Genomic DNA, 13,170 nt, shown 5'->3' on the forward strand with positions numbered 1-13,170 from the left:
GAAGGTGGGGAGTTCAGGGTATTTTCAAAGGCTGACCACCGACTCCTCATATCATACTAGTGATAAAGGAAAGGGTGCTCAATCGGCAGTTCAATCAGACCAACCAAGGTCGCAAGGGGTGTCGTTCAAGAGCACCACAGGTGGGGAAAACAGTGCTTCCAATCAAGCATCGGGACCACATAATAGAAATCTACCAAGGAACCCAAACCATTATGCTAGACCTACACTGGGGAAGTGTTACAGGTGTGGAAAGTTGGGCCACCGTTCAGATTCATGCCCAGACCGCAAGCCTGTAAACCTTGTGTAAAATCAAGAAGGTGCAGAATTGGCCAACGACGGAGCAGGCAATGAGGATGATCTATACGATGGAGTTGAGTTCACGGAAGAAGATGATGAGCGGATCAATTGTGTAGTGTAGCGGGTGCTATATATGCCACAACAGGAGGATCCCGACCAGCACCATAATATCTTTCGGTCTTATTATACCATCAGTCAGAAGGTTTGTAACCTGATCGTGGATAGTGGGAGCTGCGAGAATTTCGTTGCAAAAAGGCTGGTGGAGCACCTGAATTTGCCAACTACAAAGCATCTATCTCGTTATACTATTGGCCGGATAAAAAAGGGACCAACAGTAAAGGTAACTGAAATGTGTCAAGTTCCTATTTCTATTGGCAAAAATTATCATGATAAGGTATTCTGTGATGTTGTTGATATGGATGCTAGCCATGTGTTGCTAGGTAGGCCATGGCAGTATGATGTTGATATCATTTATAGGGGATGGGACAATATTTATTTGTTTACCTGGGGGCTACATAAAATCGCCATGGTTCCTTTGAAAGAGCAATTTGTAACTAACAGACCTTCAAAAGTGGAAAGGGAAGCCCTTTTTACTGTGGCAAAGTCTGAAACTAATTTCATGACAGATGCCAAGGACGCACGGAAGGTTTATGCTTTGGTAGTTAAAGCTCTTGTGGTAGATGAGAATGAAGCACTGCCAATAACAATTCCGAACAGAGTTCGACGACTATTGGAAAATTTTAAGGAGCTGACTTCTGATGACCTGCCAAACACTCTACCACCAATGAGGAACATTCAGCACCACATAGATCTGGTTCCTGGAGCGAGTTTGCCTAACCTACCCCACTACCGAATGAGCCCGAAGGAGGATAAGATTTTGCAAGAAAAGGTGGAAGACTTACTACAAAAAGGTTTTATACGTGAGAGCATGAGCCCATGTGCACTTTCTGCCCTACTAACACCAAAGAAAGATGGTAGTTGGCGTATGTGCGTCGACAACCGAGCTATAAACAAGATTACTATTAAGAACGTACCGATTCTCTATTCCCCGCTTAGACGACATGTTGGACATGTTGGAGGGCTCAAAGTTATTCTCTAAAATTGATCTACAGAGTGGTTACCACCAAATTTGAATCAGGCCTGGGGACGAGTGGAAAACGGCATTCAAAACTAGGGATGGCCTGTATGAGTGGCTAGTTATGCCATTTGGCCTATCCAATGCGCTAAGCACCTTCATGCGGCTTATGAACTAGGTATTTAAGCATTTTTTTAGAAATGTTGTCGTTGTCTACTTCAACAATATTCTAATTTATAGCAGGACTGAAGAGGAGCACGTTGAACATCTACGACAAGTGTTAACCATGTTATAGGATAACCAATTATTCATCAACCTCAAAAAGTGCAGCTTCATGACCAACAATTTGTTGTTTTTGGATTAGTCTAGAAGGCATTCATGTCGACAAAGGAAAGGTCCAAGCTATCCGGGAGTGGGTGACATTCGAAGCTTCCATGGCTTAGCCACTTTCTACCGCCGCTTTATTCTAAATTTTAGTACCATAATCGCTCCAATCATGGAGTGCATGAAGACGGGCCGTTTTAATTGGGGTGAAGAAACTGAAAAGAGCTTTGGCTTAATTAAAGAAAAATTGTGCACAACGCCCGTGCTAGCTCTGCCTAGCTTTGAGAAGGTGTTTGAAGTGGAGTGTGATGCTAGCGGTGTGGGGATCGGAGCTGTTCTGTCACAGGAAGGACGATCGCTAGCATTCTTCAGTGAGAAGTTAAGCGACGCCTGAAAAAAATGGAGCACGTATGATCAAGAATTTGATGCAGTAGACCGAGTTCTCAAGCACTGGGAGCATTATCTTATACAGAGGGAATTTGTATTATATTCAAACCATCAGGCCTTGAAATTCATCAATAGCCAGAAGCACATAGACAACATGCACGTTAGGTGGTCCACTTTTCTTCAAAAATTCTCTTTCTCTATTCAGCACAAATCAGGAGCACTGAATCGAGTTGCTGATGCATTGAGTCGTCGTGCTACTTTGCTCGTGACGATGGCTCATGAGATTGTTGGGCTTGAGTGCTTGAAGGAAATGTATGAAGAGGATGATGATTTTCAGGAGCTTTGGGCGAAGTGCATTGAGCATCAACCTATCAATGATTTTTGTGTGCATGATGGATATTTGTTTCAAGGGAATCGCTTATGTATTCCTAGGACTTCTCTGCGGGAGAAACTTATTCGTGACCTACATGGTGGAGGGTGATGCGGACACTTGGGCAGAGACAAAACTATGGCAAGCTTGGAAGAGCGGTACTTCTGGCCTCAACTGAAGCGAGATGTGGGAAATTTTGTGAGGAGATGTTATACATGCCAAACTTCTAAGGGTCAATCACAAAATACTGGTCTTTATATGCCTTTACCAGTTCCTAATGCTATTTGGGAAGATTTGTCCATGGATTTCGTTTTAGGACTACCTTGAACCCAACGAGGGGTGGACTCTGTGTTTGTCATTGTGGACAGATTTTCCAAAATGTCTCACTTCATTCCTTGTCGAAAGACGTCAGACGCCTCTCACATAGTGTGACTATTCTACCAGGAGGTAGTTCGGCTACATGAAGTGCCCCAGTCCATTACTTCTGATCGTGACTCAAGGTTCCTTAGTCATTTCTAGATAACTTTGTGGAAGATGTTTGATACTTTGTTGAACCGAAGCACTATTGCACACCCACAAACAAATGGCCAAACGGAGGTAACAAATAGGACCTTGGGAAATTTAATTTGTAGTATCTGCAAAGATCGGCCGAAACAGTGGGACCATGCATTGGCTCAAGCAGAATTTGCCTATAACAATGCAGTGCACAGTGCCACAGGAAAGTTGCCATTTGCGATGGTGTATATGAAGCCCCCGAGGCATGTTGTGGACTTGGTGCACCTGCCAAAAGGACCAGGGTTTAGCATGGCAGCAGAAAACATGGTCGAGCAAGCCCAAACTGTGCAAGCAGAGGTGAAACAAAAACTAGAGCAGACTAATGCTAAGTACAAAGCAGTTGCAAATTAGCACAGGCGTCTCAAGTTGTTCAAAGAGGGTGACTCAATTATGGTTTTTCTACATAAAGAGAGATTCCCAGTCGGAACTTACAATAAGCTAAAACCAAAAAAAAATATGGTCCATATAAGGTTTTGAAGAAGATAAATAACAATGCATATGAGATCGATCTGCCAGATGATATGGGGATTTCGAAGACTTTCAATGTTGCGAACTTATTTGAATATCATGCTGAGGAGCCACTTTATCTGGAACTTAACTCGAGGTCGAGTTCTCTCCCAGTGGAGGGGACTGATGTAGGACAAATCGCAGAAGACTTCATGGAACTATTGGAACGCCAACAGTCCAATCGAAAGGCACGAAAGCACTAACAAAAATTAAGAGCCCTTATTGTGTGGAGGTTCCATTCTTGGATAAAGACAGTCAGGTCTCTATTTTTAGAAAAGTATTATTTGTTAATAAATAAGTCAGAATCAATTTATGCCTTGATTGTAGGCTTGATTACTGCCCGTTTCCATTCCTTTCTCAATTAATCCTATTTTAGTATTCTAGCAGTTCCTCTATAAATAAAGATGTAATCTGAATAGTAGAGATATCTTTCATTTTAATAAAATTAATCTCTTGTCCTTTTGAGAATCTTCTCTCTGGTTTGTAGGATTTTGACGTTGGTCTAATCCTTTTTCTATTTCGTGCTGTGTTAGAGAGAGAGAGAGAGAGAGAGAGAGAGAGAGAGAGAGAGAGAGAGAGAGAAGAAGGTGATCCTAGTGTTGGGGCCAACTTATCGAAGGGTTGGATGTCGCATTTATTTAATAGGTTAAAAGTTATATCCACCATGAGGGCCTGATGTAGGATGGGATGCGGGCACTTTCATGCAAAGATGGACCAGAGAAGGCCCGATATGAGCCGGAAATAATCAGGACTATCAGAACCTTAAAACAGTCATATATCGCAAACCGGAATATGTTTTTGGACATCATATATGATTTTGCCGTAGGAGAAGCTACTTTAGTCAACCAACCCACTACATCGGGTTGGCCATGCCGGATTTGAGAGATTTCATCAGATCGGCAGTCAAAAACCTGTTTTATTATAAATAATAAGCTTTAGTTTGATCGTAATTTTTTATTCTTTGAGTTGTAGGAGTCGTGCCCGACATGAAAGGGGCATAGAAAAATTATGAGAATAACGTGGTTATGCCAAAATTGGAGTTTACTATTTATAGTAAGTCATGTTTTTTAGAGAATTTGAGTCTAAAACTTCATCCTAAGTTTGTGCTTATTATTTAAAGGATTGTAATTTTGTTTTTATTCATCAACTAATTTATTAGAAATTATTTTTATTTTTTTATCGCTCGTGAATTTGAGGAATCTCTATAAGATGTCCATATAGCTCCATGGATTTAGTATGAGTTTTCAGCAACAACGTATGAATCCTGTGATGGTCGTGATAAACAGTCCAGCTGGATTAATCGGAGGGTCCAAGTGGCCCGATCCAACTAGGAGAACTATGACTTGCAATACTACCCAGAGCACTGTATTGCTTCTCATTCTTTGATATATAATCGGAGGGTCCAAGCATAGCCTAAAATAATAAAAAATTCCAGATATTAATTGATGGGAGGGACCCGAATGCTGTGGACACAGAAGGATCGGCATTGCCAACACTTGTGTACATGGCACGTGAGAAGAGACCTCAACATCCCCACAACTTCAAAGCTGGTGCTTTGAATGCATTGGTAATCTTTACATGCTTCTATGTGGAACACGTGTAGGGGTGCAAACAGGCCAGGTCAAAAATCAGCATGAGCCGGACCCGATTAATAGTTGGACCCGTCCATTTAGTTATTGGGCCTTTTCTCACAGACCCAAGCCCATCAAACAAAATAGTAAAGGGGGCTTTTCTCTTGCGTGGGTCAGATCTTAGTTGAAAATATTTCAGACCTAAGCCTAGGTCTCATGTGTTAATTAATTGGGCTTTACCGGCCCATATAAACCCTAGGCCCATTGCCTCACGGTGCAGGCAGACATTAGGCATTTTGGGTATACATACATGAAAGTTTTGCAAAATCCCTGGGCAATTGTACTCGGCTGGACGGCCTGTATCATATTCAGGACAACAGATCTATGCATAAGGTGGGCCCACCTAGTAAATTATTTGGCCTAGAGACCGTGCTAGTTCATTCATCAAGCAGTCCAGACATCTATCACTGGCAACAATTTCTTAAACCAGTCATCGTTATTTTACATGTGTGGCCCACCTGATGAATTGATCAAACTAATCTTGTTGGAGGCCATTTATGCAGTGGGGCCCACGTGAAGAAACATTCATGTGTGTATGCAAGTGCATGGAAACTCTCGTGCGTGTGAGCGTCGACCACGTATAAAAGCTCATGTACAGCACACATATTGCCACGTCCTCACATTATTGACGTCTTGATCATGATCTCATGATGGAATTCACAGATTCGGGTGTCATCAGTTATAAGCAACGGGCCAATCATCCTGACCGTAGATTGCGACATGTACTCAAACAATGCAGAATCGGTGAGAGATGCATTGTGTTTTTTCATGGATGAAGAGAAGGGTCGTGAAATCGCTTATGTTCAATTCCCTAAGAGCTTCCATAATCTCAGTAAGAATGATATTTATGGTAATTCCTACAAGGCAATTAATGGGGTAAGTATCACAAGCACGACTATTAAAGTTCTCTGGTGGGCCATATCAAAATCAAAGTGATTGGACAATCTCGGCCGTCTGGTGATTCAACCATTGAGTAAACCATCCATTTTGTGGATTAATGATCAGATGGCTACCATAGTCTGATCATCTTGCATTTGGCATTGGCCCACCAAATCAATGGTCATGATCATCAAAACGATGGATCTTTCAATTTGTGGCTATGTAGATGGAATTCCACGGTATGGATGGATATGGAGGGCCAATGTACGTTGGGACCGGGTGCTTTTTCAGGAGGGAGAGTCTATGTGGGAAGAAGTATAGTGAGGAATACAAAGAGGAATGGAAAAAAGGAAAGGAAGGGCGAGCAAAGGGAAATGCTATGGCGTTGGAGGATAGAGCCAAAGGTCTTGCAAGTTGCACTTGTGAAGAGAATACTCAGTGGGGAAAAGAGCTCTCTCTCTCTCTCTCTCTCTCTCTCTCTCTCTCTCTCTCTCTCTCTCTCTCTCTCTCTCTCTCTCTCACGAGCTTTCATATACTTGAAATGTGTAGATGGGATTGAAGTATGGGACTCCAGTGGAGGATGTAACAACAGGTTTGGCAATTCAATGTAGGGGGTGGAAATCCATATATCTCAACCCAACTAGGAAAGCATTCTTGGGTATTGCACCTACAACCTTATTACAATCATTGGTGCAACATAAGAGATGGGGAGAAGGTCACCTTCAACTATTCCTCACCAAGCACTGTTCCTTCATACAAGGGCATGGCAAGATAAAGCTACAACTTCAAATGGGCAATGCTATTCTCAATGCATGGGCTGTCAATGCCTTCCCAACACTATGTTATGTTGTGGTCCCATCCCTCAGCCTTCTCAATGGCATTTCCTTATTCCCAAAGGTCTCTCTCTCTCTCTCTCTCTCTCTCTCTCTCTCTCTCTCTCTCTCTCTATATATATATATATATATATATATATATATATGGAAATGGTACTATGAGATCGACCTCATGGTAGTTTCCCATGAGGTCGAGCAGTGTGGGTCCCACCGTGATGTGTGTCAGTCATCAACACCATCAATCAGATGCGATATTCCATGGTAGGCTATGGGCATAAAAATCAGGTCAATCCATGACTTAGTGGGCCACACCACATACAACAGTTGAGAGGGGTTACCTACCCATTAAATTTTCATGGTTGTTTATTGGGCCCACCGAAATGTGGTTTATAAATCCAGCCCATCCATTGTGTATGCCCCACTTGGATGAGGTGTTAGACCAAGTTTCAGCCGCATCAAAAACTCAGGTGGGCCCCGCCAAGTGCTTTTATATATTTTAGGCATGTCTTCACATTGTTTTAGAAAGTATGGCCCACTTGAGTTCTGTATATGACTGCTTTTGGGATATCCTATACCCTAAAGGGACCCATCAGGACCCATCAAATGCACAGTGTTGATGTTCGACACACATCACGGAGGGACACAGGCCGCTCGACTTTGTGGGAAATTCCAATAAGGTCGACCTCATATATAGTACCATTTCCCTTGTGTGTGTGTGTAGTGTTGGGAAGGCATTCCCGTGTGGCTGGTTTCAATCTGTTTTTTGAGTCCAATATGTGTTAAGCCTAAATTTTTCATTTTCCAAACTTTTCGCATTTACCGTTCTTTAACTGAATGTTTTACTGTCTTTTGCATTTACCTGTCTTTAACTGAATGTTTTACTGTCTTTTTAACCATCGAAACCAAACTAAAGACGAACATTTCCCTGCCTTTTGCCATATGCGGTGACCGATATGGCATGCGAAACTAATTTCATATCCTCAGTGTGTCTGAACCATTGGTTTCTTATGTGCAATCCACATGATGAATGGTCTAGATCAGACACAATAGGCATGTTCTTTTTTCTTCTTTTTTTTTCCTGGAAGAGCTCACTTGGTTTCATTATCTGATTATCCTGTCCATCTAGTAGGTCATAACATAGACGATTTTAAGCCTGACTCGATGTGGTTCATTGAGTCAACTCGTTAACTCGACTCTAAAAGATTGGTTTCGAACCCAAGATCTCAAGGAGAAAGAGCAACACCTCTAATTAGCAAGCCATCATGTATTTTGTGTCCTTCTGTTATTTTTATATTTGATTTATATATACCTATTCTAAAATGTTTATAAACAATATTAATTTAATTAGTAATAATGAGTCAAATCAAGCACTAAAGACTCATCGGAGTTAAACTGCTACTGAATGTGATGTTCAAATTGAAAATTTTCGTGTCCTTCAGATCTCAAGCCCATGGTTCATTCCCTTTGCATATGTGACCGTCGCAAAGCACACATACAGCCTAGTCGAGGGGCTATGGTTGGGAGATACAGTCCAGTCATGGTCGAACCAACAACGAATTTGGCTCTACAGAAGGACATCGGCATACTTCTTCGCCAACATCGATGTGGCACTCAAGTTATCAGGGCTTGCCAAGTCAGCATTCGCAATAACAGCCAAGGAAACCGACGAAGAGGTGGCCAAGAGGTATGAACTGGAGATCATGGAGTTTGGGTCCAATTCTCCCATGTTCACCATCCTAGTGACGCTGGCGATGTTGAACCTCTTCTGTCTATTTGGTGCAATCAAGAGGGTAGCCATGGGTGATGAAATGGGAGATGTGGAGGCATTGGTGTTGCAGTTTGTTCTATGTGGGGTGTTGGTCATCATCAACTGGCCTATCTATCAAGGGCTCTTCTTGCGTGATGTAGAGCGGGTTGCGGACAATTACATGGCCAAGATGGATCAGAAAAGGCCCGGTCGACGACAGAAGTGATCCAAACCATCGAACCTTAAATCGGGCGTATCTTGCAATCCGGAATGAGTTATCTGACGTAAAATATATGATTTTGGGGTAGAACGAGCTACTGAAGCCAACCAACCCTGCTACGCCGGGTTGCGCAGCCTGGAATTGCGAAAAACCCCTGGATTGACGGTCGTTTCCCTATTTTAATTTCGTTTTTACTATAAATAGTAAGTTTTAGTTTGATTATAACTCTTCATCCGTCGGGCTTTAGGAGTTGCGCCCAACGTGAAAAGAGCTTAGAATAATTAGGAGAACGGTTTGGTGAAGCCAAATAGGACACTTACTATTTTTGGCGGAAACCGTTAAATTGTAGGAGTTTTAGTCGTAGTTGGATTCTAATTTCTTTCCCATCGCTTTCTTTCCTCGTGGATTCGAGAAGTCTCTGTGAGGAGTCCAGAGAAGCTCCGTGGATTCGGAGCAGTTATCCTCATCACGTTCATCCCTGCGTAATTGCGCAAGGATATGGGACGCCTGCCCACTACAGTTGCATTTGCATCTATTGGTTTAGCTGTGCTGGCTTGTCTAAATCCCATGCATTAGAGCATGTGTCACATATATAACATTTTGGATTATTTTGATGCAGACACCAAAACCATAGTTTTCAAGTCGAACCCATTGTTCAAGTATCTCAACTTTGTGTAGTGCAAGTCGCAGATTTTCGATTATGGTAAGTTCAGTTCATGCTCCAGCAATCCAGGCCAATCACATATCTATCACTGCTAATGGTTTGGGTCGGACAGAATCCTCTGCAACACTTGTTTTACGCAATCCGGGAGTTAAAAATAAAAAAATTAAAAAAAATAATAATAATAATAAATCAGCGAGATCAACAATTCAGGTAGGCCACATGCACCACGGAATTGTGGGAATGGGATATTAACCATAAGTTTGTGTGTGGCCCCACCATGGATTGTGTCACTCATCAAATCCATTCATCAGTTTTGACTCATGACCAAGACTTAGTGGTGATACACAGATCTGCCTGATCTGAAACACAGGAAGACCACAACATGTGAGCTTTGAAGTTTTTAGTGCGGACCATTAGAGTTATGAGCTGACCTTTTCTATGTACGGTGAACACAAATGCTATCATCTGATTGAAGTAGGTTTGACATGTAAAAAAGGGTGGACCCAAAAGAGCCTGTTTTAGGCGTGCTTTGTAAAACGTGTTATTGAGTACTTGAAAATCGTTCAAATTCGACAGGCCAAAACTGTCGGATTTTTGGAAAATTAACCAATCTGACTATTTTCGTCGGAACCGTCAAACCATCTGACTATTTTCGTTGCTCCGAAGGAACGGTCAAGTAAGAATCTCGGTAAAGAGAAAATTCAACGGTTTGAAGCCATCGTTTTGTGCTAAGAATTTGATGACTCGGGGCCACAGTTTTGGGCCAAAATTTTCTCATAATTCAACAATTCTGAGCCATCATTCTGGGTGAAAACTTTTAGCATTCGACGGCTTGGAGTCATCGAATCTTGGTTAGCTATTGAAAAAAAAAAAACAACAACAACAACAACAGAATTTAGTGAATTTGGAGCAACGAGACTATGGCTATACCTGTACACCTTATAAAAGCATTTGATATTATCTAAAATTATCATAATCCACCGTACACCTAATAAATACATTTATTAATCTAAAATCACCATAATCAAATAAAATACATTATAATATTCAAATTTTGAATGGTTCTTTTTCATCCTTAGACATTCAAAGATGGAACAAACTCATACATTAAATATGAAGTAAAGAATTCAATGAAACAACTAACAAATTTTAAAATAACGAAGTTTGGTGAATTTGGAGCCTTGGGATTATGGCTATAACCATACACCTGATGAACTAATTTGATATTATCTAAAATCATCATAATCCACCGAATACCTGATAAACACATTTATTAATATAAAATCACCATAATCAAATATAACAATATAATATCCAAATTTTGAAAGGTTCTTTTTCTTCCACGAAAATTCAATGATAGTACAAAATCATACATTAAATATAAATGGTCCAACAAAACAATTAAAACAAATAAATTCGTATTATGATAAGTACAAGATATGAAAGAATATAGAATTCCTTTCTGATCTCCGCATCTGCTCACTCTGGCATTTAACTTTAAAAGAACATTTGATCAAGTATTGGCCAATGATTGCTTGTAGCACAATGCATTAAGTATCTAAATACTGAAAGATATAAGCTAACATTGTAACTAATTCGTATGAGAATTTAAGTTGAATTTTATTTTTTATCAAATTCTTTATAACCAACGAAAAAGCTGCCTACATACTTATCATCGTGATAAGATCAAGTAACTGTAGTTTATCTTTCTCTTTTCCCAGTCGTGCCTTCAGACTTTTCAACTATTGATTTAAAGCCCATTACAGTTGATGGCAATGGTGGATTTATGGTAGAAGATGTCGACAATCTTCTAGTGAAGGAAAGAATGCTAAGCATTATATATTGCCATCTGTTCCACTAGCAAAAGATGACCAACGTCATCAACTGCACATACACTATCAAAATAAAATATAACCATCTTCAAGATGACAACCTGAAACTTGAAGACACGTCTAGCAAAAGAAAAAGCATAAATTCAAATATATTTAATCAACATAATCTACTATTTTTTTCCTTTTTCAAATCAAATAAAATACAATACAACAAGAGTATATTTAAATTTTGAAAGGTTCTTTTTTCTTTCATAGACATATAGAATAGATGCAATATGTAATATATAAAGATGCCTAGATCAAAACTTATGACCGATTTACTATTCATACTTCAAATGATAATTCCTCCCCATTGAAATTGAATTTCTTTGAACTTAACTCACTTAAGGCTCAATTACATCATGCCTTACATAGAATTAGGCTCAAGTCCATATTTGACGTGACCATGCTAGGACTTAATGTACCTATGCCACGTTATATATCACAAACTCTAAACTCCTGATATACCATATTGTAATATGTCAGGGTGAGTATATTCTAGCAAACCTGGACAGGGGAAACACAACTAATGCCCATCCATTCAAATGTAGAGCTCATTTCCTCCTTTCTTTATTTATTTATTAATTATTTTTTACTATTATTATTATTATTATTATTTATTATTAAGGTTAGTCCTTTTGTATCATGCATATGACCGCCTTTCCAAGTAAAGACCAATGACTTGAGTAGTCAATAATAAATATAAATATGTGGTTGGGTCTTTGCTCTTACTCTTGCTCCGGTGGTAGACTCTCAAGAGTTTCAACACCTGTCGAGCGTTCGAATACCCAAAGGTGGTGAAATCCCACTAGGTGTGTGTCCGTGTCTAAAAATAATATATATGCGTGGATTATATTTTTTGTGGGAGGGATGTCAGTTGCTCTCTCTCTCTCTCTACCAATGACTTGAGTGGTCAATTGTGAATAAAAATCTTTTTTTTTTGGGAGGGATGTAAGTTGCTCTCACTCTCTCTCATAAGCCACAAACACATTGGCCACTCATTAGGTAGTCTACATGTGTACATGTAGTACTCAACCTATTTACTGATCATCTATTCTGACGGTGAGGCCCACTTGATGAGTGGATTTTATTCAAAGTGATCTGTTGTGAACCCATATTGACTCCTTTTGGTAGAAAGATGTCTGGGTGTTTGGTGATTCTGATGCATCTATCAAGCAAATCCTTACCATGATTTTAAAACTCTAACTCAGACTCAGAACTCGGCCAAGTCAGCATGATTGACGGTTCAATTACCACTATTTCCTGTGGTGTGGTCTACCTGAAACTTGTATCGGCTTCATTTTTGGGACCACAGAGCACCGACCATCAGCCATTGGCTGGTTGGGGGGAGTAGCCAATCCGTTTCCACCCATGCCAGCCAGGAGATTTTTATACTGCCATGGAATCTTATCCGTGGCTTTCGTTCCATCGTCAGCCAATACAGCAGCAATCATTGTACCTCTCTCGTCATCCCACGCACCAGCCAATGTAAGATGATCCGGTGCTGTTGGTATTATCTGAAGTTAGTGATCAAGCATTCAAAGCCCATATATATCTTTCCCATGAACAAAATCCAAACCTTTCATCTACCGGGTCCTATGCTGGATGGACCGTAGCCTGAAAATCACATAAGAGAGATCACCTTATCCACTTATTTTAAGACCCCTGATTAATACAAACGAATGGTTAGAAAACAAAATCCAGTCAAAAGTTTAACTTTTATGTGATAAAATCATTGGTTTTCTGCCTAGAGTCATATCCGTGATGCGATTTTTCTCATCCATCCTATCTACGTAGGGTGCAACAGATG

General features: G+C 40.4%; 2 protein-coding genes across 2 annotated transcripts; both read left to right on the forward strand.

Annotated features, from left to right (window-relative positions):
- The first annotated feature begins 407 nt into the window (after window positions 1–407).
- Window positions 408–1,641, forward strand: LOC131255821 (uncharacterized). The gene has a single exon (XM_058256697.1). The coding sequence runs from the start codon at window positions 431–433 to the stop codon at window positions 1,394–1,396; it is 966 nt and encodes a 321-aa protein (XP_058112680.1). The 5' UTR covers window positions 408–430; the 3' UTR covers window positions 1,397–1,641.
- Window positions 1,642–6,058: 4,417 nt separating this feature from the next.
- Window positions 6,059–9,487, forward strand: LOC131255820 (cellulose synthase-like protein E1). Its single transcript, XM_058256696.1, has 4 exons — window positions 6,059–6,474; window positions 6,573–6,922; window positions 8,298–8,762; window positions 9,321–9,487. The coding sequence occupies exons 1-4, from the start codon at window positions 6,252–6,254 to the stop codon at window positions 9,399–9,401; spliced, it is 1,119 nt and encodes a 372-aa protein (XP_058112679.1). The 5' UTR covers window positions 6,059–6,251; the 3' UTR covers window positions 9,402–9,487.
- The last annotated feature ends 3,683 nt before the right edge of the window (window positions 9,488–13,170 follow it).

This window comes from Magnolia sinica, chromosome 9, assembly GCF_029962835.1.
Source record: "Magnolia sinica isolate HGM2019 chromosome 9, MsV1, whole genome shotgun sequence".
Taxonomy (NCBI): domain Eukaryota; kingdom Viridiplantae; phylum Streptophyta; class Magnoliopsida; order Magnoliales; family Magnoliaceae; genus Magnolia; species Magnolia sinica.

What these genes read in the sequence shown, in the direction of transcription:
- LOC131255821 (XM_058256697.1), top strand. Translation starts at nt 431, where the DNA reads ATGCCACAACAGGAGGATCCCGACCAGCACCATAATATCTTTCGGTCT.
- LOC131255820 (XM_058256696.1), top strand. Translation starts at nt 6,252, where the DNA reads ATGGAATTCCACGGTATGGATGGATATGGAGGGCCAATGTACGTTGGG. An exon ending in GAATACTCAGTGGGGAAAAG is followed by an intron (nt 6,475 to 6,572) that starts AGCTCTCTCTCT and finishes CTTGAAATGTGT; the next exon opens with AGATGGGATTGAAGTATGGG. An exon ending in GCATTTCCTTATTCCCAAAG is followed by an intron (nt 6,923 to 8,297) that starts GTCTCTCTCTCT and finishes CGTGTCCTTCAG; the next exon opens with ATCTCAAGCCCATGGTTCAT.